This window comes from Sebastes umbrosus, chromosome 15, assembly GCF_015220745.1.
Source record: "Sebastes umbrosus isolate fSebUmb1 chromosome 15, fSebUmb1.pri, whole genome shotgun sequence".
Taxonomy (NCBI): domain Eukaryota; kingdom Metazoa; phylum Chordata; class Actinopteri; order Perciformes; family Sebastidae; genus Sebastes; species Sebastes umbrosus.
This window is the reverse complement of record NC_051283.1, coordinates 17,941,657-17,969,429: the sequence shown is the minus strand read 5'-3', so window position 1 is coordinate 17,969,429 and position 27,773 is coordinate 17,941,657. Positions and strand designations below refer to the sequence as shown.

Here is a 27,773-nt window from a genome sequence, read left to right as displayed (position 1 = left end):
CTTATAAGATAAAACAGATGGTAACAAACTGCATAGTTTTCAGTTAAAATAAGGTTATAAATCGCAATATATCTTATCGCAATACTTAGCATATCGCAAAATGTTTAAAATCACAATAAGATCATATCGTGACTTAAGTACCGTGATAATATTGTATAGTGGGGCCTGATTCCCACCCTTAATGTCCACACTCGCAGAACACTTGATTCGTGTAGCTCTGTACTGTATGAGTATTTATCTGAATCAACTGAGATGAACACAACAAGAGGAAAGTGTGTTCTTTACTCAGGACAAGACATAAAGATGATTTGTTACAAAAGAGTAGGCTTTACATTTTTGAATACTATACAGTTGAAAGTTGCAAGCAAAACATGACACACATGGCGCGATGCACAGAAAAGGCTAAATTACTAATACCCAAAGAAAATAGGTTGGCGTAAATGTAGTAGTGGTTGCCGGTAGCCTTTGAGCGACACAGTGAATTTAATTAGTTTTTTCTCAGTCTATAAACTGCTTGATTTGCTCGACAATTGTAAATAAATTAAATCATTCAAAACCCAAACTGGTTAAAAACAACAACACATTTGGTCTTTGCAAACGGATGTAGGCCTATGTGTTTATTTGTATATGAGCAAGATCCGATCACAAATGGTCACTTGAGACGCATTCTAATGCCAAATGTGAACAGACGCACTCAGAGCTGTCCACTGATTTGATCACCGAAGACACATGATAATGCCAGGTCTGAACGGGCTCTGAGATCCACCACATGAACATCTACTGAGAACAGCATAGCTGAATCTGTGGGAGTGCCAGTTCTGATATTCTTCTGATTCTTATTAGCAGCATTTCCTCTGAGATATATCAAATTGTCATATCAGTAATTCCTCTTTCAGTGCAGTACAGTAGAAACTGACAGCATGAGCAGGAGAGAGACTGGAGACTAGAAGCAGTGTTGCATTCTGAGGTAAATGTCCTAATATCTGTCTGTTACCATCAAATGCCTGACGCATTCAAACAATGAAACAGCAAACACAATAACCACCAACAAATAATTAGAGCATTGTGTGAATTAATGATGTAAGCAGCTGAAGACGGAATTTGGCAGTGAATTCAGTCAGTTCAGTTATTTAGCCTATACCCTCATTGATATTAATGGGGGAACAAAATAATAGGAACACCTGTCAGTAGAGTGCAATAAAATTAAACACAAACTGCAGCATCCAAAATGATCATTGAATCAACACCTCTCAAAATAGATCCAACAGGAACTGAACATTATAATCTTCATGGAGGTAGGATTTATTACAGGACTGCTGTATTAGACGGCGTTAGTTTTAGCTATACATCTATTTGCGTGTTTATTTGCCTCCTAAACACAATTATGTGGATTTTTTAACCAAATTATTACATCTATTTATTTTATTTTTTTTAAATTAGCAGAGCTACTTCACAATCTTTCCATGTACCCTCCCGGCAACTGTAGAACGTGCAACCTGGGGGAATCACTGATTTAAACTGTATTCGCCATGTGCAATGCATTTCTCTTAAGTTGCTTGACTATAAAAAACAAGTTTTAGTTACTAGGAATGAATATAGTAGGAAAAATAATTAAAAAATGAAAACGAAATAAGTGGCATTGCTTCCTCTAAAAAAAATCTTAATCCGCTTTTTTGCCAAGTACATACAAGGAATTTGACTCCGGTTTTGTTCGTATGTAATTACTTGGCAAATAAAGCTGATTCTGATTTTAGAGGGAAAATGTCACTTTTTTCATTCTTGTTTTTAATTTAAATAATTGTAATTTTGAAATACAATATATAAGTTAGAAATTAGTTGTATATTGATAATTATTATTTGTTTTCTAGAGAGAAGCTCCTTGTTTTGCCTCTTGATAGCATCGTACACTCTGCCTACTGTTTAGCTTAAAGGTTCCATATTGTGCTCATTTTCAGGTTCATACTTGTATTTTGTGTTTCTACTAGAACATGTTTACATGCTGTAATGTTAAAAAAAACGTTTATTTTCCTCATTCTGTCAGCCTGAATATGCCTGTATTTACCCTCTCTGTCTGAAACGCTCCGTTTTAGCGCATTTTGACGGAATTGTGACAGAATTGCGTTGCTAGGCAACAGCTTTGGTCCATGTGTACTTTCTGTCAGCTGATGACATTCACATACACTGCAACCAAGATATAAACTGGGACACATTTAAAATGTTTACGTTTAAAATTGTGTCAAGGGTCTAAATATTGTATATTCGTGACATCACGAATGGGCAGAAATCCTGACGGCTTGTTTCAAACGCAGAGTTTCTGAATACGAGCTGTGCGTATTTCCCTGTGGATTGAGTGTTTCGACACTTTCACTGTAAATATGGGACCTTTAAGGTGAGACGTTTAAATTCATACAATGAAACTACATGGATTCTATGTTGGACTTTCCCATTTTAAACGTCCCAACCCCCAACCACCACCAGCCCACTTTGCTTGTCACAGTTCACAAACCATCATGAGGTCTTTCCACTGGTTTCAGTGTGGGATGGAGGGAAGGTCTCGGGGGGGGCCGCGGCTCCACCAGGTGGGCTCTCAAGCTAAATGGCCATCGCTCACTTAATGTGGCCATTAAGGGCAGTAAAGTGTTGGACAACCCCTTTCCTGTGTGAACACTGTATGAACCCTGGTGCGTTTCCATTGGTGGTCTCCATTACTTTTACTCTCTGTGTCTGTCTGTCTCTCTCCGTCTTCAAACCAAAGCTGTTACACACTGACAGTGAGAGTCATGTTATGTGGTACATAACTCTTCAACACTTTGCATTTCCCCAGTGTGTCTGAAGCGCCATTACAGGGCAAACTGTGGTTGTTTTATGTAGTGGGGGGGGGGGGGGGGGGGGGGCGGAGGAGATGGAGACATTTAAGATCATCTATTAAATGAAAGTAATAGATTTGCAGGTGCTATTTTAAAGTAGAGTATACTAGATACTGTACAGTAAGGGTACCTACACACACACACACACACACACACACACACACAGAGAGAGAAGTATGTGTGTGTTAAAGGAAGAGGACAGGAGAAAAAACTTTAATGGACGTTTGAGTGTTTTGTATTGAGCGAGAAATTAGGAGGAGCAGAAAACCAGCAGATCGAAAGAATGGTCTTTTCGTGAGTTGAAGGTCAGTGCCTCAGAGCAATTAGAGTCTCCATTTAATATGTAAGCTAAATGTTCAATAATGCACCTCGTGTAAAATGAATACATGGTTGCATAAAACTAAACCTCTATATCTCTATGGGTCTATTTCAACAACTAATTGCTCAAAATACGGTTGTCAATTATGCTTTATGTCTCCTTGATGAAAGTTGGCATGGTCTGCGTTATTAGCTTTGCAATCTTTTATCTATACTGTGTGCATGTGCATACAGTTTCTCATTTTATTAAAATAGGGCTGTCAAAGTTAATGCAACAATAATGCGTTAATGCAAAATTGTTTTAATGCCACTAATTTCTTTAACACTTTAACGCAATCCATCTTTCCGAGGTTGTAGTAGACTGAGTGAAGATACTGATATATGACACTAAAAAAAACCTAGAGAATCCTTTGTTATTACTTGATTCCTAATTATAAATATATACAGACATTTGCATAAAGAAAGCATATTTGCCCATTCCCGTGTTGAAAGGAATATTAAATACAAATCTCCTTTTAAGGTACATATAAACATGTGCAATTAATTTGCGATTAATCGCTTTTATTTATGGACAATCATGCTATTAATCACGATTAAATATTTGAATCGATTGACAGCACTATATTACAATCATTCAATGTCACAGTATATAAATCTTAAAATCTTGCATTTTAAAAGGAAATCCTCACTTGCACAGTAGAAATAACTAATAAATGATGCATCTAATCTAATAATATAAAAATAATAATAGATAATGCATCATCAGGACTGGTATAACATATGTCCATGCCACATTCAAGTAAAATGTGGCAGTCATCTGTCTGTTTTGCTTAATGAGCCTGAGGTCAAGTATAATTAACCTAAATATGGAGTCAGTCCTGCATAATTTGATCAATCATTCTTGACCTCAAGATAAACAGATTAAATACTTCCAAAGTAGCTAATTATCTCTGCGTGTTTTTTTTGTTTTTTTTAACAAGCATTAAACAGTTTACTTAGATTAATGTGAAATAAAATCTCAACCTCTTCCAACATAAAAAACGTGTTTTATTTACCCTTCTGCTCCTGTAGCGTGTGTCAGGCGGTGAGGACAAACATTATAGATATACGACAGATAGCCTTTATTCATAGATCTGATTGTAGTGGATCCTACATCGTCAGGACATTCATGCGTTCCCATTACTGATATGCTTTTGCCATAAGCTATTGTCCTCCTTTTGAAATACAAAATAAAGGTATATGGCTCTTCCATGTGTTACTATAGCTACCATATTGCCGCTAATCATCCACACTAACACATATATCAGTATGCCATAGATACTGTCCAAGGTCACATATATGCACAATACCCTCCTAATATAATACACGACTTCACTTATCATGATGACTTTTCAATACCTGTGATGGGGAGTGGAGGGAGATAGATTGCTTGAAAGGAATGAGAGATGGATGGGTGTGGGGTTGAGATGTCATGGTGTGTCCATTTGTCAGAGTGTGATTGCATCAGTGTGTGTGTGTGTGTGAATGCAGCACATTGGAAGCAGCAAATAGAGGTGTGTATGTGGGCCGTGTACGCCTACGTACGAATGTGACTTGGTTGTGCGTCGCTCTCAGCCTTTGATGACCTTTCGCGTGTTGCTGCTGTGAGCAGAGTGACCCGGCTGTACTCATTAAAACCAATGGAACGGATCATTCCCCGCTAATTGTTTTCCACTGACAAATGGCTCCTCTGACTCCCGAAGACTGCTGCAGGGGCCCTGCCTGCCTAGAGCACACTGACTTCACTAATGAGAACTGCTAGTCTGTGTGTATGTGTGTGTCTGCGTGTCTGTGTGTGTGAGAGGCAGTGTAAATGTGTGTATGTGTGTATTTGTGTATACTGTATTTGTGCTGCCAGCCTCCCTCGCTGTGCACTGGCATGTGTAAGTCGGAAACACCGCTGCATTAGGCTCAACATAAGCCATTAAGGCATTTTTATCTTGTCAATCACCCTAACACCGAGGTATTGTTAACACTTAAAGTATTGTATCTAACTGCTTAAAAAGTCATTATTTACAGCCGAACACATGCAATGCGGGGACGGCAATCATTTCAGTGAGCCGAAGGTAATTTTGCCCTCATTTACACTCTAGGTAAAATATTTCTACTGTGTCAGCTTTAGCGTGGTTGTCATCATTAAAAATCAGGTGAGAAAAGAAATCTGTGACACCCGCTTCTCCTAAACCAACCCCTCTTCTCTGTCCTCCCCTCTTCTCTGTCCTCCCATTGTACCTGCATTCACATTCAACTATTTTGTTTCAGTCGTGCAAACATATACAGGGTCAATCTTTTGTCCAACATATCCTCCATCCTATAAATCATGAATCCATAAATCATTTTCTGTCCTGACAGCATTACACTTGAAGTTTGGTTAGGTCAACGTTTCCTCATACAACGGTTCGTATGATATCTTATGAAAAGTTATTCCTTGTTTTTCGTGCATTTTCCTACGAATGTCCAGCAACATGTGATGCACGTGTCAATTTCCGCTCCAGTCTTTTCAAAATAAACTTCCGTCTTCATAGGAAACAACTTGGTTAGGTTCAGGCCACAAAACTACTTAGTTAGGTTTAGGAAAAGATCGAATTTGTTAGGCTTAGGCAACAAAACTACTTAGTTAGGTTTAGGAAAATATCAAGGTTTGAGCATAGACTGAATAAACGGTTTGGGTTAAAATAATACCGGAGGGGGCGTAACTTAAGTATGGATGTTACGTGACAAAAACTACTTAGTTAGGTTTAGGAAAAGATAGTGATTTGGGTTAAAATAACGGCAGAAGTGGCGTAACTTAAGTAGTTAACTTACGTGACAAAGAAATCAACATTAACTTCTGGTTTCACACAGGGTACGAACACTGGTTTCCTGGGCGAAAGTCCAGTGTTTTTTGATCCACCCATCCACCCAGACCTTCTCCCTACGCTGCGTTTTTCACTCTTTATACTTCCTTGTTCATGATTACCTGGATTACATACAAATTTATTTTGTGGGATATATATACGAATTACAGTGTATTACTTTTTGTAGGTAAAGCTACGAACGATGTATGAGAACAGCCTGAATAAAACCATTTCCTGTCCTGACAGCGCTAGTTGATGTTTAGGCACAAAAAGGTCTTTGTTAAGGCTAGGGAACAATCGTTGATAACACTATGGTCAATGTTTGGTTAGATTTAGGCACAAATGTTGTTTTTCTTCAGAGATCTCCTTCTGTCTTGTTTGTTCTCTTCTTCTTCCACCATTTTCTCCACTTTGCATTGCTGCCGACTCTCTGATGCACGCTCCATCTCTTTGCACTGCATCCATCCTACGCCACACACCTCCCTTTCTCCCCGTTGTCCCCCTCTCTCCTTCCACCTGTTCCATGGTCCACTGGATGACTGTGAATCCTATTAGGGGACACCCCTCAGCACCGCCACCGTTCCCCCTCCCCAGCCACACTATACCTGGCACTAATCCATCAGAGGGGCAGTCAGCCTGTGCACCACCCCGCCGCCACCACCCAATCCCCGATACCCGCCAGTGCCCAGTGCTGCAGCCGAGGCCCCAGCTGGGGGACCGCCAAAGCTTGGTCGTTATCAGATGACGGATAGCTTCATATCAGGTGTATAAAGCGGGCGAGCGTTGGCGAGGGCCATCTGGCCGATGATTTGGGGGAAGTTGGGAAGTCGGGTCCGCAAGCGCGGTGTAGCAAGGTGGGTGATGATGATGGATGGGGCCGGGAGCATCGCCGCCAATCACAGCAACCTTTGGCAGCTATTAAACATACATGTGGAGAGGAACTGTTTCACACAAGTATGCTGGCATGGTTAGACACTAGCGGCACACACAATCTCTCTAATTTCACCTTCCTATCAATCACTCATCTCTCTTTTTTCCCCTCTCAATAATCCTTCTTCCTCCTTCTATCTTTCAGATTGCATTACCTTCCTTCTCCTATCTGAACGGTACATTTGCTGTTCTCAATCCAGGCAGGAAAATCCTGAATCTCTTTCAAACATACGGTAATGTCATTGTGAAATTCAATACCTGAGGCGTGAGTATTCCCTCGGTATCTTTACATGAAGTTTGGTGAATGTAACAGGCTCCTCTGAAGCAGTCTTATTTGGTTAGTCAGTGTGAGGATAGCAACAATCAGGACACACATATTTGTATGCACATTTTGAAGTATTGCATTAGAAAAGCTGTATGGAAACTGCAAAATTTGATAAAACTTCCTCAATTGTGAAAAAAAGTTGTTGTGCTCGCTTGAGGTGGTTTATGCCTTTATTGAAAAAGAGATGATGCGCTAAATAGGATATGGAAACGCCTTTGCCGAATAAATTCTGAAGTAGCGTTTTAACATTTTAACTCACATGACTGATCAGCTAGTTCTGCTGTCAGCGTCTCCTTGGATATTACCATAATGTGCGAATGCTTATCTTCGTCTTCCAGACAGCATGAAACATGACCAATACTAGCTGACATGAAAGAGCAATTAATACTTGCCCAATTGAAACAAATTCCTGAAGACTTCTCTCCATTTTTCTCTCGTAGATGGTTAGATGGCCTAGCCGACTTGTTTTGTTTCCGGTTTCCTCTACTTCTTCTACTCTGTTTACTGGCGGATTACAGCCATGCGTAGCCTGTAGCACCAACTTCTGACCAAACTGCGCTGTAGGCGAATTTATTCGTTCCAAACCAGTTGATGGAAGCACGCCTGATTCGCATTTCTTTTTTTGCGACATTTCAAAAGTTTGCTTAATACTCGCTTGATGGTTGAATAGAAACACGGCCGCTGACTTTTCCATAAATTTTCTGATCGAGAATACACTAATTCCTCAAAAAAGCGAGTTACTGTCATTTTAATTTGACCTGAATTATATAATGAAGTTATCATAGTATCACCAAACAAAAAAAGGTAAAATGAATCCACCGTAAAACATTATTATGACGATCGTTTGCAATGTTAATGACTGCAGCGTTTTCCATTACATTGCTCGTACACCTAAAGGCATTAAATGTGTCCTTGTGTGACGAGGATAAACAGTGGAAGTGTGCTCTTGAGTCAAGAACACACTGCTGTTTCCCAAGACAAAGGAGTAATATGAGGTGGTTAATTACTTTCGGAGCTGACGAGTAGTTTCGTCAATTGAATTCCACTGTACATTTGTTTCGTCGACATCAAGAGGCTCAGAAGATGATTCATCGACCGAGTGACATTATAACAAAGGGATTAGCACAGCTGTCGAAAGGAAGCTACGAGTGTAGGAATTACAAAGGGCAAAACCTTCACAGGAAAGGAAATGCCTGTATGGCGTTTTCATAATGAGTTATTTCTTATTGGATGAAAACTAAGGGTATAGTGGGAGCTCCTGTATAATGTATGTCTATGAACAGTTAATATTACATGTGTGTTTGAGTGTTGACGTGTATCAAATCCCAAGGATACGTAAAGTACACCCGGCTTCCTAATTTTCACGTATTTTAAAGGTGTCATTGACTGATCACTCTTCCAGTTGTTAAAACATGGTCCCGTCCTGGCAAATTAATTCACTCCATTATCCCCGGTGTAAAATCAGGACTCAACTTTCAGAGGTTCTGCTCACTTTGAAAAAAAACAAATCAGACTTTGTCAGACCGACTGATGAGGAAAGCAACAGAACATTTCTCGTATCTCGTCTGTCATGTTTTTTTCTTCCTTTCACAACCAGAGAGAACACGGGAGTGACGAGAATGGGAGAGAGAGGCGGCGTGGTGGCAAACAAGCAGGGAGTTTTTCACGTGTTCACATCAAATGCACATGGAAAACTACATCACCTCAAAGCATTGTGGGATACCCTCCAGGGCCCAAGAGAGAAGCAATGACAGACGTAGGCCTGTACAGTAGGGATATCCCTATTTTGTCTTTTTTTCTCTGCTTTCACAAAGCAAACATCCCCTACTATACATCATATTTGAATGTAATGCATTCGTTAAGATGACAACTTATCTGTTTGCTCATTCGACATGGATTTTGTCCTTTAATATACTATGACATGATAAGACAGCGTTATCAACGGTGTGATTTAAAAGTTATTGTCTTACATGTTTCCATGCTGTCAAGATATTTAGCCAGTCCTCTCTAGAAGTTGGAAAGACTCATTTACATTCTCATGGAAGACGGCGAGGTTGTCAGTTTTCGCCCACTTAGTTCTTCTCCTTTGCTACGAGCCAGACGGTGGGTTGAATTCCATAATACCCCAGTGTGTGAGTAAGATCCCTCTCCAGACACCGTATACCTGCATAAGATGCTGCACTGCAGCTGCTATCCCATCATGCAACTCTGTCTCTATTCCTCCCTTTTCCATCTCTATCAAAGGAGGGTTAGGTTTGTCCGCGTTGTTAAATTTTAATTTATTGCGTTTTATACTTTCTTGTAGAATAATATACGTGGCATGTCATAATTAAAAATTTAACTAATTTATGACAGGAAAAAAATAATTGTATGTGTGTCTTTCAATGACATGTTGATGATGGGACGCCATGTGGCAGAAATACCTCAAGTTAAACTAAATAGCCCCTAAATATTTCCTCAAATATTGCATTTTAGCCAGTTAACACAAAATTACTGACTCTTTCTAGTATGGGTGCATTTTAATCAGTTGACCTTGAGAGGGCATTCAATAAAAGCCAAATTTTCCTTGACAGACCGGCACTCCCCGTCTCCATCAATGCTACTTTCATTTTTTTTTTATAAAGCAGATTCACCATCAGGTATTCAGTCTTTGCTGAATCACGTGAGGACAACTTCAAAAGATACTGGACACGATTCTTTCTCGATTCACTATGCTGAGGATTTTTACCCATTCAGAGCTGAATGTCCTCTATTCCAAAAACATGACATTTACACAATGCAAACTAAGTGGTGTGGTCTCATAGGGAGCTTGATTGTAGTACATTTATTGTGAGATGTGTGGTTTATCTGCAACCAAATCGACAAATAAGAATGGCGGTATATTGGACGATTCAAAAATCCACTTAAAGTAACAAAAGTACTCATAACTCCAAAGAATTGCCCCTGTAAATGTTTAACTAATCTAGATTATATCACTGGATTATTATTACTGGTGCATTAATATGTAAGTAGCATTTTACTGTTGCAATTGCTCAAAATGGGTCTAGTTGGGTTGCTGCCTTTGTCCCTGCGGTAATACTCAAATATATACTCATACAAAGACTTATACCAAAGCGCTACAGATCTACGGTCTACTATGTCACACTACACATGTTTTTCTTCCATCTCTGCATGTTTATATTAGTTTATTAAATATTAAAAGGGTTTCCTTTCACTCACATGCACACCATTTTCAAACACATAATGCAGTGTAGTGCCGCACTGTTTACCTCTCCATCATCTACTGCTGCTGTCTGTCTGTCTGTCTTTCTCTCTCCAACAAACTCTCCAGAGTTTTCACCTCTAGTAAAATGAGTCTTTCACCGTTTTAGTTTAATTTAGAGCGATGCCGTAACGTAATGGTATTCAACATGAGGTTTGTAAAATGAAATAAAACGGCAGCTACAATCATGAAGAGGACAAAACGCTATGCCATTTCTCTTTCCTCTTCCCGCTGTAAGTCACTCAGCGCTGACCGTCAGACCCCCACACACACAGTTGATTTAAAGACCTGCATTTACGTTGACAGTCGGCTCTGTAATGAACACTAACGCACATTCACACACATTACGTTTTCTGTCGGGGCTACAGTGAAAACATTTGGGGCTTTAGCGTACGTGACGGAATGAACCCCGGACAGCCCCGGCACAGACGGCAACATAGAAGAGCGTATGTGACGGAAATGGATCGGATCGGATTATGCTTTTTTTTCCCTCCGATATCCAATCCAGTGATTTTGGCCAGTATCGGACCGATACCGATACTGAGTATCGGATCGCCGTATCCCTAATTGTCACACACAACACTCATTGTCATTCCTGACAGAGCCAACACACTATAACGGCCACGTAGGGCTATGATCTGGCTGATTCTGTGTAGTCTGAACCAGCCATAAGGCAAACTTATCCAGTTAGAGATCAGGCAAAATCCAGAAAGCAGGTAGTGGTTCCTGCAGGCAGAGATGATGGCTGGAATGCGAAGTTGAAAGCACATACTGCAAGGCTAAAGGAGAAGTGGGAACAGGTGGGCAGGTGTGCAGGCGGGCGGGGTCGGTCATGTGATGGGAAATGGCGGGAACTCCTGGGTTAGTCTACTGCAGGGCAGGCAGGAGTGGCTGGATCTGAACTAATGGGAGCAGACAGAAAATGAGGAAGTAGAATCAAGTTGTGACGAACAATTGAATTGATTCAATTGGGAAGGAAAGAATTATCATTATTTTCATGCAAACCTTTCTGGCTTCAACTCCACTACTTCACTATTGATGTGTTTATCTTAATGAAATACAGCACTGGGTATAAGCTACTTCACTTTAGCTGTCTCTCAGCTTCTCCTGTTGCTTTTGTAACCAGTGGTGTTGATGGTCGGCTGCTTGGCCTCAGGCTATGTTGACCCAATGCCAGGTAATAACGGGGGTTCGAATGGCACTTGTTTACTGTCAACTCCCAACTTATATTTGTCTCTTTCTGGCTTTGTCTCCATGAATGTAATATGAGTGTGTGTGTCTGCGCGTATGTGTGACTGTGTTACAGGTGGCCGCCCAGTAGGTGGGAAAATGCAGGAAGTCTGCTTGTCTGTGTCCACATGTATCAGACGCAGCATGTTTTTCCCTTTCAGAGGCGAGGTATCCTGTGTGTGTGCGTGTGTGTGTGCGTGTGCATATGTGTGTGTGTGTATGTATGTCGCCGATCACACTGGGCGGCTGACTTCCAGGAACCCCTGCAGCAAAAACAGGCACTGTGTGTTTCCTGCTCTCACGCACCGTTATCACAGGACACACACAAACACACACACAGATCATTGCCCTATTCTCTTTTCCCTTGCAGGTTTCCTCAACGCCTATCCTTGTGCCTCCGGCCGTCAAGATGTTTCGCTGTGATTGCCATGAGAGAACTTGCTCTCCGGGAACAAACCAGAGGACACAAATAGGCGAGGAGTGACGGCATCCTCACAGCCCCGCTGTTTTTTTCGGACCACGTTTGAGTGGGCACATTACCTCTGCACCTTTCTCATGTCAGATTCAGAGGACACTTCTTTTTTCAGACGTGTATTCGCCGCAATCTTCCCTTCGTCCTTCGCTCCGTTATGAACAACGTCTCATTTTCTTTTCCTCTCATCTTATCGTTGAATATTCCCTCCCTCCCTTTCCCATCCCTCACCTTCTCCCCCCCATATCTATTCACACATCCTGCGTAGCCCACTGCCTTTGTCAGAAATTGACAAAAGGACCCAGACTGGAAAATGGAAGTAGAGCACAGAGTCCTTGCTCTGTGCTCGTGAGAGTGCTAGAGACTGTATCTATCCATATTCCCTTTGAGAGCACAATGCAACCCACCGCTGAACCAGTGAGACAAGGGAGAGATGAGAGAGAAAGATGAAGTGAAAGAGAGAAATGCACAATGGCACTGTTGCAAACAATTGCCATTAATGGCATCATCTTTTCCCCACGGAGATTGCGTTGAGGGAACAATGAGCTGCGCGTTGATGGTGTGCTAACAATCCCCTGAATGTTTTACATACAGTAGGCGACAGACAAGAGTGGAAGATGTTACTTTTGTTGTGATGATGCTCCATAAGCTGAATGAAATACATTACAGTAAAGAAACATTATTTTGTTAGTAAAAACACAGACTTTAATCATTAAGGTGTTTCCTTTAGTATTGCCAGGAAATTAGAGAACTAGCGGTAGTAATCTGACATCACACAAGATGTAACTGAATATTCATAAAGGACATGTCTAGCGCCACCCCACCATAATGTTGATTTGTTTTAGCCAAAATGCCCACAAGTATACGAGCATTGTAAAATACAATAGGATCTTTTAATTTATGAGATGTTATGAACGGGCTTTGGTGCATGACTTGTTCAACCATGCAGCTCGAGTGGACCGGTTGTTATCACCGAGTTGTAAACGTAGCTTCTGCTCTGTGCTTTCGCTGGCTCTGCGGGCGAGATGACTTCCAGATGGTCCGGGGAAAGTGTTTGCCTTGGGTTACTGCAGGCCAGCCTGCCTGTGCCTTTTTCAGCTGAGGGAAAGATAGAGACACAATGTGCGTGTGTGTGTGTGTGTGCGTGTGTGTGTGTGTGTGTGTGTGTGTGTGTGTGTGTGTGAGTGCAGACATGCATCACGCAGTCCTACTTTCTTTTTGCACACACACAACAGCCAACCAGCTCCTCGAGCACTCAGCTGGCTGGTTCTTGTCTGTGACACTCAACTGATGTCTATGCAAGTGGATCTCAAAGCGGGGTCCTAGCATCTCTAAGGGGTCCCTAAGGACACTGCAGGAGGTCCCAAGCAAAACTAAATAAATAGCCTGGTTCATTTTATGGCATAAGTATTTTGATCTAATAGCAAATAACTCCATACCTAAAGCAAACTAAAGATTTAAAGGATAGTTTCACATTTCTTCCACGTCTGTTCTAAAACAATGCCCACATGTGCATTGAAAGAGTTGTTGCTCCTGTCCACACTGGCGATGAAGAAAAACCCTCATAAAGTAATTTCAGTGCAAGTGATCGGGGACAGATATTATATTTTTGTGCTAAAATGTCCCAGTTTGTGCTCAGGAATGAAGCGTAAATACAGCTTCATTGATAGAATCTACAGTCCTTTTTCTGCGCAAAAAAATGCATTTGTTTATCTAAATTGAATCTGAGGGTTAATCTGTCAGAAATAGACAAATCAAGTGGCTATCTTCCAAAGTTGCAGTCTTTTTTTTGCAAAATCCCCTCTTCAGACAGTAGCCAAGTTTCCATCCCCAATATAGCGCACATTTTTTAACGAATTTCCAGAAAATCAGCAAAAGAACATGTGAATTAATGCGCCTTTCCATCCACTACTGCATGCGAGTATTAGGAGCTGAAAGCATCAAGATAAGAGATAAGACAGCTGGTGGAGATAACTGTCCAGTCGGGTGCCGTTAAACCATTGCAGACGACGCAATGACATGGCATAATTAATAGAGCGCCTGCCTCAAACTATTGGTAACAATGTGGAAAACAAGATGACAATATGGTATCTCTGTTTGTTTCAGGTATTCATTTTATGAAGGTTACAGTCTCCTCATTGCTCCACACAGATCTGATGTTTTCGTCTCTTCAGTTGATGTTGAAGTCACATGCTTCTTCATGTTTGTCGTGATTCATACGCTAAGTTTCCACACATCAGATCGGCACATATGGGTACTTCGCAAAACATCGCGGCCACGTCCCTTTTTTTGGGGGATAGAAAATCGATACCATAGAAGTTAATTCAATTTGACGTTTGTTTGGACTGTAATTTTGACAAGTTTGTATGCATGTATCTCTAGTTAAACAAATGTTTGTTTTATACACATGTCTAATAATTATTTTGCGACTTTGTCTGAACCTGAGCATTCGCAATACCTTAATAAATAAAGGTTGATCGCCGCAAAGTCCCTTCAGTCTTCCCCCATCCAACACAGTGGCCGGATATTGCTTATTCAAACATCTATACATATTTGGTTGAATCACCAGGTATTGTGATATATTGTGATGTATTGTGTGCAACGTGTTTATAGCCAACTGTTTGATCTATAGGCTGAGATTTAGTTGAAAATGACAGACTGATGCTGCCATAACATTACTGTATGACTAACTCACTGCAGCAGCCTCCCACTCAAGCTAGCCATCCATCAGTAGTAACTGTCACAGCATCATTTAGCGATTTACCACACTGTCATTGAGTATTTACGTATCTTATGTGCCTCAAATCTCACTGAGAAAACCTCAGATAACCTTCTACATAACAGCTTTTTTAGCATTTTCCTGTTTCTCTTTATATGTGACAGCGCATTTCTTTCCCCAAAAAGGGGGCGCGGTCAAGTGAGTATTTTGACTTTGAATGCATTTTTGGACCGAATGATAAAGATGGATTTTGTCCCCCATCACTTAGCCTATTGTAAATGCATTAGGAAGACATTTTCTCACAGCCAGTATGGACAGATGAAACAATTGCAGCACCCAATGATGCTATGGGCATGTAAGTATTCTTTTGAGACCGACTTGAAAAAAATGTGAACTTATCCTTTAATTCTCAACTAATAGCCTATAATATGTGATGACACATTTCGTGCGTCCTTGGGTAAAAACGGTGCGGAAGTGCAGTGCGCTGCTTGGCTGCGAACCGCGTCCTGGGCTAGCTCTGTTCGAGTCCTATTAAATGTCTTAATTGTTGTTTACTGTTGTTGCCGTCTGTCCGAAATGTCTGCATGTGATGTGTAAGATGAATCATCTGTGGATTACACTGACACTGGCGGGGATCATTACCCTTTTGAGATTATGGTCTATGGCTCACTCAAAAACAACAACATACCCGTGTGCCACAATGTTTTGTTTTTTTTGTCTGATGGGTCTTACTTGTCTGTCTGTCTATGATAACAGTACGTCTATTGTATGTATACTTTTTCTCAAACTGAGCTGTCTATGGATGCAAAATGAATTTCAGTGCAAACTGACAGTAAAGTTGTATCATATCGTATGTAAGTATTCTTTTGAGACAAACTTGAAAAAATGTGAACCTATCCTTTAATTCTCAACTAATAGCCTATAATATGTGATGACACATTTCCTGCGTCCTCAGGTAAAGACCCTGATCTCCCAGGGAGAACCTTGACGTGAAGAAGCTTCAGGAGCTGCTGGTACAGTATAGAAAAACACATCGACTTGACCTGACCCCGCTTCTCCAAACCTGTTTTAGGACACACAGATGCTGGCTGGCTGAGCTGCTGCCCAGTCGCCTCCTCCTCCTCCTCCTCTTCCTCCTCCTCCTCCTCCTCCTCAGGTCCCTCCCACCGCCACCTGGCTCTGCTGCGCACCGCCGACTGGAGGCAGAGAGCCGCTACTCCTGTTCATCATCACGCCAACGGAGAGCAGAAAAACAAGGAGCCCCTTGACCGAGGGTGTGTGTGCATGCAATTTTTCTCATATTTCAAAAATTTCTACAGACCGACTCGACGTTTTCAAGGATTTTTGGAGGAAAAGTACATAAAGGCGGATAGAGAAACCAGACGAGTGTCCTTGCGCACTATACTGCATCCTCCCTCTCCATCTCTGTCTCCTTCTCTCTCCTCCAGCTCTGCGCTTTTACAACACTGCTCCCATCCTGAACATCCCCAGTGACTGATCACTTTATTGCTAAAGCCGTGCAGCTGCCCTTCTTCTTCTTTTTGTCGGAGTTTGAACCACATTTCCGAGCTGCTGGAAGTACACACCGCCAGAGCCAACTGAGAGCTGGAAGGACTCTGCAGCTTCAGTCTTCCAGACACGAGCAGGATCATCGAGGGGAGCTCGCAAAGGACTGTCAAAAGGACTGGAAATTATTTAGCCCTCTCACACCAACGTACCGCATGGTGGGAATTTCTGCCTCTTTTCAGTGTAAGTGACCTCTCTCTTGCTTTTGTGATTTTACATATTTTTCAATAGTGTGTTTGGAGCCCTCATGTGTGCACCAAAATTGAGGAAAAAAACACAAAATAGCTGCTGCCCCACTATAAGATCTGACATGTATGATTTGTTTTCATGTAAAGTATAAGCAGCTGGTGCTCCAGAATGATAAGTATAAAAAAAAACACAACCTATATTGCCAGCAATTACATTATCCTATTTCTATTGATTTTGTATTTTATTTTCATTGTCTGCGATGACAAATCCATTGCAGAAGCGAACAATGCGTGTCTGTGCTGTGCGTAATAGTGTATGTAGTGTGTGTTATGCACCTCAGTCTAAATGGGAGAAACAGGCTGAGGAAGCAGTGGAAATAGATTTTTTGTTTTGGTGATTTTGAAGTTGAAGATGGGCTAGATATCCCAACATTACTACTTATTTAATTATTCTACTAAACCCATCAGTATTGTGTCTTGAGGACTACACTTTGGAAAACCAGTTCACAGTTTTTGTGTTATCAGAACAATTAGCTTTTCATAAATTGCTGGTTGGGTTTGTTTAAATGGTGACACCAGCTGTGTCCTGCTGTGTCCATTAAAAAGCAGATATCAATTCATGAGCTTGACCCCCAGCATGGAGAGTTTGTTCTCGGGTTCAACAGGCAACTTAAATTCACGGATCAAGTTTGGTGACTCCCTGTAGATCTGTCAGGACCCATTTTCCAGAAGTGAAGTAGCCTTCACATCATCTGATAATCCCCCAGAAAGCATGGACACTCAGATTTACGCATATGTTTTATAGCGAGGAGAGGCGAGGATAGACAATAATAATGTGCCACGGAGTGCTGAGAGCATGCAGGGTTTCAAATCAGAAATGAAAACACAAGCCCCTTATCTCACTGACTGAGTAGAATATTCCTTGATGACAAATGTTCAGTATAGTTTCTAAAAGAAACAAAATGTTATTAATCATTTGTGTTCCAAGAAATTGTGGTTGTTGATGTTTTACAATTTTGTTGGAGAGACATTCTGGATGCATCCCTCTGTTGTTCAGTGAATCTCCTCTTCTCCCTTTGCTCTCTTAGAGTAGAGAAATAAAAGAGACTTTGCATTTCACAGTTTGAATTCGAAAACATCCTCCTGAGCTCTGTCACAACTGTCAAACGCATCTTCTCAGATCCATGTGAACTCTCAATCTCAGTCATCATCACAAAAACCAAAAAAGCGCAAAAAACCCAACAAATTAAACAGATTCTCTCTTTTTTTTAATGGAGTGGCGTCGGGTTGAAATTAAAGGGTTCAGGCTCCTATATTTTCCTCCAGTGGGAATGTTTTCCCCCGACTGGGAAAAGAGCAGACATGCGGGTTATATAGGGAGGGAGGCTGAGGGAGGCTGCTGGGGCTCAACCTGCTGTCGATGCCCGACCGACTGTTCTCACGGCTCGGATTAGAGAGGGAGCAAAATATCTCCTGCAAACCCACAGGGCTTTGGACATTTTTTACGCATGCCGAATAGTCCCATGCAAAGCTTTGTGGGCATCCGAGAGGGTGATTGTTAACTCCTCTTAAAAGCGTGACAGATGGAGTCTTTGCCCAGTTAAATATAGATACAATTGCATTGATGTATATCAACAACTTAAAATTAGAAAATCTCCTGTGAATCCAAGGCACTAGTATTTTTATTGGGCTGTCATGATGCATATATATCTAGTGATCCAAATGGAGATCCAGTATTAGTTATCATTATTATTTACTGCAGTGCTCATATTGAATTGGTTACCCTGGCCCTCATTTATTGTGTCATCTGTTGTTGTTGTTTTTTTCCCATTCTTTAACCACTGGGACTTCCATTTAAGTAGTGACTGGACTGAAAAGACCATTACCTGGAGTGTGTGTGTTTACAGAGATAAAGAGAGAGAGAGAGTGAGAGAGAGAGGGACAGAAGGAGTAAATGAAAGGTAAACAAAGCTGGTGATGAGGGGAGAGTAAATGATAAGTGCTGTTTGCAGGTTATCACTGTGTTTGTGGTTGCATGTGGTTGCGCACATGTCCGTGCACGCTGTATAAACAGGCGTGTATTAACGTTATAGCTGCTAACTCTCTGTGGTCCAGGCTCTGCAGCAGCAGCATCACTTCCAGGGGGCCATCTGCCCAGCCACCAGCCTGCCTCACACCTGTTCTCCTTCTCCTCCTCCTCCCTCCAGCTCTCAGGCTATAGGGTCAAACGCATCCGACCGCTGCTCACAGACACAGACGTGGCCTTGCAAAAATGATGGCAGCCATTTTATTCTCGCCTTCAAACACACACACACAACACAGAAACACTTATAAACCCCTGGTTGGCAGGTTGAAAAGGAGTGCACAGTGACAGGAATGTGGACAGACACATCTTTGGCTTGATTATTTGCTTTTTTTTTCCTTTAGTGCTTTTTGATGCTTACCACAGTTAATAGCGTTGGTGCATTCAAACACTGCTTTTAGAGCCTCAAACAATGAATTATTACAGAGGGGGAAAAAAACAAACTGATTTCTCCTTTAGCACAGAGTCATATTGAGGCTCTCCGGCGCTGTGATGCGATTACAAAGCACTTCTTTTAAGTATGACACACAGACGTTTGGATGCGGTCCAGGTTTGCTGTACGGTGAATAAGTGATGATGACTCAACAGAGCAAATACGCCGGCTACATCATGAAGAAGCCCCCTTGTGTGTTTCCGTGTCAGCTGTATGAGGCTCGACTTCCTCGCAGCTAAACACGTCGATGCAAATACTCTCCCACCAAAAGGCAAATAAGGCCCGGTGTTGGATGATGTCCAGAAAAAATTGCATCACCTGTATTGTTTCAGCGTGCTGCTCATTTGGTTTTAACTGAGCCAATTTGAGAAAATGATAAGCTAAACATCTTTTGTTTGACATGTTGGTTTTGTCTAGCATGCAGGTCCAATGTCATTTATGGGCTGGGCACACTATATGCTATAAATACTGTGTGTTCTGAAGAGTTAGACAGTTTTGGTTGTTTGTTTGTTGTATAATAAGTACTTGGAATAAGTCAGCTTTCCTCCTACATGATGTCCTGAAGTTCAATCTGGAAGGGTTGTTGCTAACTCACTCAAGGAAAAACATACATCAGTCATTGCCATTCCTTCTGTAATTGCATAAATGGAGTATAAAGGTAGAGATTCTTAGTGCATTTTGAAATGGGCACAGGTTGCATTTGAAGTCAGCGGGGTCAAATGTCAGCAGCAGAATTGGATACTAAAACCACCGTTCCGTGCACTCCTTCAAGATATATAGATCTGTTCTGATTATTCAGAGCCATCTCTTACCAAGTCCCAGAGTGAATTATAGATGGAGTCAGTGTGTGCGTGTGTGTATGTGTGTGTGTGTCTACATACACACACACACACGGCCTTGTAGATCGATAGGCCCATTGATGGTTATCAGCGAGAGGGCAGTTCTCTTCACTGCTTATTGAATTTCATCACCCATGAAAGAGCAGCAGCGGTATAAAAGGACTCGCATCTATGTGTGTGTGTGTGTGTGGTTCTGTGTATGGATTTGTGTGCAAGTGTGTTGTATATGTATGTGTGTGTGTGCAACTCTCCACAAAAGCAAGAGGTCTTTGTTTTATTGTAGTCGTGAGCTGGCCTTTACGGGGGCTTATTTAATGTCAGAGTCAACAGTGAGCACTACAAACTGATTTTATTGGCCTCGTTCGTGTTTTTATTCCAGATAACATGAGACTTATGGGACGAGTGAAGAAGAGGCCAACAGGGCAGAGTCTGACAATTCGTCAAGTTTCATTGACGCAGTTAATTCTTCGTAGGTTTAAGCCATTTTGTATATGAATCATATTTATAATAGATCTGTTCCTGATTGTGACCAAATCCAGCTCCTTCTTCTTCTTCCTTCCCTTAAAGCAGCAGTGGGTAGAAATGGAGTAAATATATTTTTATAAAACGGTCACTATATCCTGACAGTAGTGCATGAGACCAGTAATCTGAAAAAAATCATGTGCCTCTGTGTCCTCCGGTGCTCCTAATGGCATCTGCAAGATTTCACAGACCGGAGGAAAACAACCAATCGGAGCCGAGCTGGAGCCTGCCGTCTCTGAGCAGCTGTCAATCACTCGCGAACTCCGATCGGTTCAAGCGGTCAAACTAGGCAGCGCTGATCAAATATGAATCAATATTCTGTTACTATAATGCCTATTTCTCACCTCAAATGTTTTCAGAATCATCTTGTAGTGTGCTGTTTAGCTGTAAAATGAGAAAGTTTGTGACCCGGCAGCCATGTTGAGATCAGTTGAGGAAATACCAAGCACCGCCCACCAGCCGGAGCACAGCCAATAGGAACACTCTCTCAATGAAATGACCTGTGATTGGTCAAAGTCTCCGGTCACGGGCCACTAGATTTGTTAAAGCCTGAAAACAGAGCCATGAGGAGGTGCAGAAGTCTAGTTATCTCTCAGAACACTTGAATTACAATATGCTGAAAGGTTATTATGGATTTTTTGCCCAATGATGCCAAAAACATTCAGCCTACTGCAGGTTTAACTGTTGTACAAGCAGTAACATACAGTAGAGACAGCTGTACTAGCAGTGTTGTTAAATACAGACAGCTGGCTGAATCTGCATTATAGTTCAGGGTTGTTGGACTAAAACACACTGATAGACATGTGCAGGACACACACTGCTCTCTCAGTCCTCTCTATATAGACTGGGATTGAGTTGCTAATTAACTTCACTTTCTCAAACTGTATCGCACACAGGCAGACTGACACACACACACACACACACACACACAGAATCTCTCTCTTAGGCTCCTTCTCATGATGTCTTTCCCCTCACGCTCTCTCTCTCTCTCTCCCACTGTTTATTTTCCTGCCTCCATCTGGAGTCGGCTGATATTGTAATCGCCCTAATGCACATTGCCTTCCCCTCACACACACACACACACACACAAACACACACACACATACATACAATGTGCCATCCTGACAAGCCCCTTTTCTTATTCCAAAAGATAAGCCACTGGATGTGATTCTGTGACTGTGTGTGTGAGCGTATAAGTGCACATGCAGGTGTCTATACAGTGTGTCTAATGAATACAAAGGGACACACAGAAGTGTGTTTCTCCCTGCACTCTGCCAAAGGTAGCGATATTGAATGGGCACTTCTTCTCGGTGATGCGGAGCGGCGATAATGTGGCTGAGTGAAGATGTTAGCCGTTATCGCTCGCCTCCTCAATATTCACCTGTCACCTGATTTACATTTAAAATTTCAGACAGTGGAAGGGATTCAGTGGTGGTAGTGGAAGCGTGTGTGTGGTTGCGTATGTCTTTTGTGAAGGTTTGTATGAAAAGTGTGTTTGTGTGTGTGTGGGGGGGCACGTGGAAGGAGATTACCGCGCCGCCATCTCTAATAGCTTTTGTTTTGTGATGCAGGAGAGGTTTGGGATGTTGGAAGGTGGGAACGTGCACGCACACACGCACGCGCTCACACACAAATGCCGAGGACACACAGACGGGTTTGATTGATGGCGAGTATGAGCTGTGAAACTGTGCGATTAGGAGCCTTTTTTTCCTCCCTAGTTCACGAGAGGACAATTGTTGAAGAATGGACCGGCTCGCTTTGCTGCCAGTCCATAAAACCTGACCATAAAAGTCGTTTCTGTCCTTGTGTGTGTGTGTGTGTGTGTGTGAGAGAGAGAGGTGGAGGGGTGGGCGCAGACAGACAGCTCTTAAAACAAACAAACAGGCAGGCAGAAAATCTGACAAATTGACAAAGAAGGAGACAAAGAGAGAGGAAAAAGGATGAGAAAGAGGGAGAGCGAGGGCGGGGAGGAACCTCACCTCAGCCCCGTCACGCTTTAGCGCTTTTAATCACCCAGACCGAGGTTGCTTCCTCCATAAAAATTCGACATTGTTAACGTTGACCTGCATGTGAAAATAATTCTCTTTCTACCTTTCTGTTCCCTGTGTTTTAAAAAAAAAAGAAAGAACATAATTTACGCTCACCAACCCTGCTTATCAGCTCCGATGCCCCTCATATTTGATTTACAGCTCGGGCTTTCTCGCTCATTAATTTTGATGTATGGATTTGGACGGTACACTTTATGAAAAGGGCAGCCGCTGGAGTGGAGGCCCGGCTAGCCTGGTAAAAAGAAGTGTAATTAAGATCAGCAGACAGGGAGAGAGAGGAGCGCCGATCAATAGATGCAGACAGTGGACCCTCTGTTTTTTTCCCTCCGAGTATTGACGTGTTCAGTCAATTACAGCTAGAGAGAGAAGAAGAGGGATGGGGATGTGTGTGTGTTCAGCTATGTGTGTGTGTGGAGGAGATGGGCTCACATATTGTGAATGTTTATGTGTGTAGTGGGTGTGTGTATGAGTAGGTGCAAACTGCCATCTACATTTAAGACGCGCTTCTTTGATAATAAAATACAGTCGACGACTGCGAAGCAGACGGATCCGCTGTTGTTTTAGGACTTCCACTTGCTTTTTATCAACCATCAGCACACAGACACAACAAAATCATCATTTCCTCTCTTTGCTGGTTAAAAATCACACCACTGCAGCCAAATAATGAGGCTCTTTTTCTTTTGTGGTTGAATTTGACTTGCATGATGGGTATTGTAGGAGGAGAGGGCTTCCAGCTGTTGTCGGTTAGTGTCACAGACAAACAGGGAGACGGGACAATGGGACGACGGCCGCTCGCTCCGTCCCGATTGTTTTGTTGTCAAACCGACAGCAGGTGCCTCAGATGATAAACGCAGAGTGTCAATTATTTTCGAGGAAGGGCCATTTTGGAAATCGGTTCAGAGAGAGAGAGGGAGAGTGGCAGAGGAGGCAGTGGGGGTTACATAAAGAAATGAAAAGGAGCTGGTCCATTTTCCACCAAAATGGGCAAGTAAAAAGCCCCATTTTGTTTAACTTCTAGTGCATCCTGTCCCCAGTATTTTCCTCCCCCCACATCCAACCTTCAATAGCCTGAATTGTCGCTGGCCACCCCGCGTCGTGTTTGTATGCTCACAGTCGATGCAGTCTTCGCCGGGAACAAAATTACAGTCCATTTTATCTCAACAAAAAATGATATTTGATGGCATTTCCACCTCCGAAAAAAAGACGATTATGCTGCAGAATAATCACACTAACCGCTGGGGTTTTTTTTCTCCAAGGGGATAAAAAAGTCCTGGTTTTCTGGCTGAAAATGGTGGTTAAGTAAAGGAAGGGGGAGTTGTGTGGATTAGGTGTGAGGCTGTAGCAGTGTATCGATGAATAGATAGAGATCTCAAGAGCTGTATATGTGTGATACAGATCTATCTATCTATCTATCTATCTATCTATCTATCTATCTGTAGTGTCATCTGATATACATTCGTGACCCCAGCTGCTCTTATGGATTTGCGATTGACAGCCCTTTCATCAAAGCATCTGTTCTTCCCCTCTGTCGTACTCTCGCCATATGGACGTGTCATCCTCAGCTGCGCGTTTCATAGTAGCATAGACGATGTGTCTCCATAGAAACCAAACTCCACTTTTTTAGAAATATGATATGAATTATATGTTTTGGCCCCACATGTGCAGGATGTCTACACGCACACACCGCTGTCCGTATTGTTATGTACCTTGACATTTATAGTGTTTTATATCGAGTTAGTCTGCGTGATAGCGGACTCGTGCAGATTTGGGCATATGCCGCGACGCTCTCTGAAGTTTTATGGCTCCTGCGGTGTACGGACATGTTTGTCTTCTCTACACGATAAAGCCATTTGTGGAAGAATCCGAGCTTTTCTCCAGGATTTAAACAGCTCCAGATTGCGGCGAAACTCTTTAGTCCTGGTAACGCTGACTGGGGAGAAGGCGCGGGAGCAGAGGAGGGAGAAGGGCTCTCACGGAGCAATAAAAAATCCAGGAGAGAGCATAAATCCATCTCCCCTTGTACGGTCCGAAATTTTTTTGCAGATGTTTCAAGATGTTTTGGCCCAAGTGACGGTAATTTCTTGCCCATCTGTCTTCTCTCCTCCCCCTATGTCTCTTTATCAACATCTGGTTTTCGGTGCGGCGGGGAAACAAGTATCCTTTATAAGCCAAGGGTTCCCAGTTCCCCCTCTGCTTGTGCTATTAACTTAGCCTCAACTACTGCTCTCTCTCTGTGCACACATACTCACATATGCTAACCATTAGAAAGTCATACCATTCAGAAAATGTAATAACTTTCAGTTAGAGGGGGAGATAAAGTATTTTGGCTGTTTTTTTTTTTTGTTCTCTCTTCACTTTTTCCATAACTGCAAAGAATTTGAGGCTCTGGTTTTTATGCCTCCCCTGTGAGAGGACAAATTATTGCTTAGTTGTTAGTTTGAAGATGCTTTAGTGAGAGGAAAGCCCCTTCTTCCCCTTAAGCATTTGAGTAGGACCCTTGGGTCTCTGTCTGCACCTCTGCTACTCATTTAGGAGCATAGAATCGGAGACGCATCAATTCACTTGTAGGAAGTAGACATGTTTATTTGGGAACGAATACACACAAACATTTTGCTGCACACTTTAGCAGCACAGCAAAATTAAGATCTTACAGTAATTTCCTCTTTGGCAATATTAAATTGTCCACATAATAATTCACAGCTGCGCAGGGATGGCGTATTGTGTCGCAGCTGCAACTTTATGTTTGCGAATTAAACCGTCTCACACACAGAGCTGAACTGCACTTCATATTGCACGCACACACACACACACACAGCTATAAACAGACACACAGGTGTGCACTCACCAGATCTCACATGCTCACAGTAAGAAGTTGAACATGCAGACAAAAGACACGCAGCTCAGCACCATATGGCAGGGTTGTCAATCTGAAATGAAGGCATGCAGAGCGTGCTTTTAAGTGTGCCATGTAAGGTGGTGCACGGTGTTACTGGTGTGTGTTTGATAGGGTGTCATATTAACAGACCCGTATACGCATACATAACACGCACAAGTTCAAAAATACTCATTTTCGCTTCTGTTTCTTGTCTGCACGAACACAACATCTCATTCCACCACATACCCTCGTCCTACTTTTTTGTCATTTAGTGGCTTAACAAAAGCACGCTGAGCTCATTGTTGCCGCCAATTATGTTCTATTAATTCAGTGTTGTTCCTGTAACACAACACGGTCTCACAATTTTGTGACATGAACATTAAGAGTAAAATGCAGCGTCAAATACGTTTTGAGACCACAGCATGTACCATTTTTTACCAGTTCATCAAAGTGACAGGTTTCTCTAAACATTAAGCTTTGGTTATTAAGGTCCGCTATATGCAACAGAATTCAGGTCATACTAAACTAAAAGTTAGAATTAGGTTTTATTGTTGTTGAGTAGCAAAAAAACACCTGATTTGACTCTTATAACCACTGATAATGCCTATTTTTATGGCCTGATAAAAGAGAAAAACCTCTTAAGTTATACCACACATGCTGGCTCTGTATTTAGATGTAACAAGTCTTTGCCACTTTGCCCAAGGCTACAAGACACAATCACACAGAAACATGCATTCAACACACGACAGATGCCCCCGACTGCCAAAGACGCTAATGCATTAGTCGTGCACTGCCCCGGGCTTTTGCCTGATAGGACAATAACAAGACCCAAGTCACCAGCTGATCACGGGTGGAGGACACACACACACACACAATGGTTCAAGCACATGACATGTGTGTTTATCCTGATCCCATGTTTGTTTACCATTACCATATAAAAGGGATTACACTAAATGTACGCTGTTGGTTTTAATAATTCAATAGAACTCAATGACACATTTACCTGTTGTCTGTTTTCATAGAACTCCTCTATCGACCTGAAATGATTGAATATTATTTAAGTGTTTTTTTGTAGTGCAAGTGATGCAACCACAATGTTACCAAAAATCATCTCTCTATTAATAGTGTGTTGAGTACAGTGGGCAACCACCGGGTCTGAAAAGTGAAGCCATTGTGCAAGAGCTTTAAACTTGCATTCATGCCATTCATGCATTACAAAAAGAAGTGTGATTGTATAGAAGTTTATGAGAAAATGACCCTACTTCTCACTTGATTTATTACCTCAGTAAACATTGTAAACATGAGTTTATGGTCTCAATTGCTAGTTTCAAGTTTTCATCAAAATGTTCATTTAGTAAATTATGGTCCCATTTAGGGTCAAATAAAGCAGGGTATGATTTAGGGCGTGGCTACCTTGTGATTGACAGGTCGCTACCACGGTGTTGTCCAGTCTGGGAGTTATCTGTGTTTTTCGTCTTAGAAATGTAACCCTTTTACAGTGTGTTTTTAGTTCATTAAAGTTAATTATGACCTTTTGGTTGCCTAAAAATGTCTCATTCAGTCACGGTGACTATGTCCACTTCTTATTTACAGTCTATGGATAAGATGAGGATTGAGCCTCGGTGTTGGCTGCTTTTGTGTCTTGAAGACCTCTGTTTACACACTAGGTTGATTGTGTGTGTGAGCGTGTGTGTATGTTGGGGGTAGGTGGTATCTTCACGGGGAATTGATTGCAAAGGATTAGACGGTGATTACAAAAGGGGGTGGGGAGCATAGAGTAGAGAGCGGCGACAAGGTGAGAGGTGTAGCAAGGTGAAGTGGGGAGACGAGACAGGAAAATGAGGATTTGTTTCGAAATAAGATATCCATCGTGCAAAGTCATTGCTAGAACAAAAACTAAACTCATCTTTATGGCATTGTTTTGAGATGTAAACATCTGCATGTTTGAAATATTTGAAATATTTTCAAATAATAATAATTCATTAGTTGGGGGCTACACCGTTATACACCATTCATAGCTATACCCACGGAAAGTAATGCACTGTAATTTGTATATATCCCATGAAATCAATTTGTGTGTTTTCCATGTAATGGTAAACCCAGAAGTGTAAAGAGCGACAAACACTGTGTAGGGAGGTCGAGGTGGATGGGTGGGTCAAAAGACACCGGACTTTCGCCAAGGAGGCCGGTGTCCTCACCCCGTGTGAAACCAGAAGTCAA

General features: G+C 41.9%; 1 protein-coding gene across 6 annotated transcripts in view; it reads left to right on the top strand.

The window, feature by feature from the left end:
- Positions 1 to 15,913: 15,913 nt before the first annotated feature.
- Positions 15,914 to 27,773, top strand: part of runx1t1 (RUNX1 partner transcriptional co-repressor 1) — a 66,825-nt gene continuing 54,965 nt past the window's right edge. For 2 of the 6 annotated variants that reach the window (XM_037795294.1, XM_037795291.1), the window contains exon 1: positions 15,915 to 16,748. In XM_037795294.1, the coding sequence (XP_037651222.1) occupies positions 16,721 to 16,748 (28 nt within the window). In that variant the 5' untranslated portion in view covers positions 15,915 to 16,720. Of the gene's footprint in view, positions 16,749 to 27,773 lie in introns of all 6 variants that reach the window. The other 4 variants (XM_037795292.1, XM_037795289.1, XM_037795290.1 and 1 more) reach the window with 3 other exon arrangements.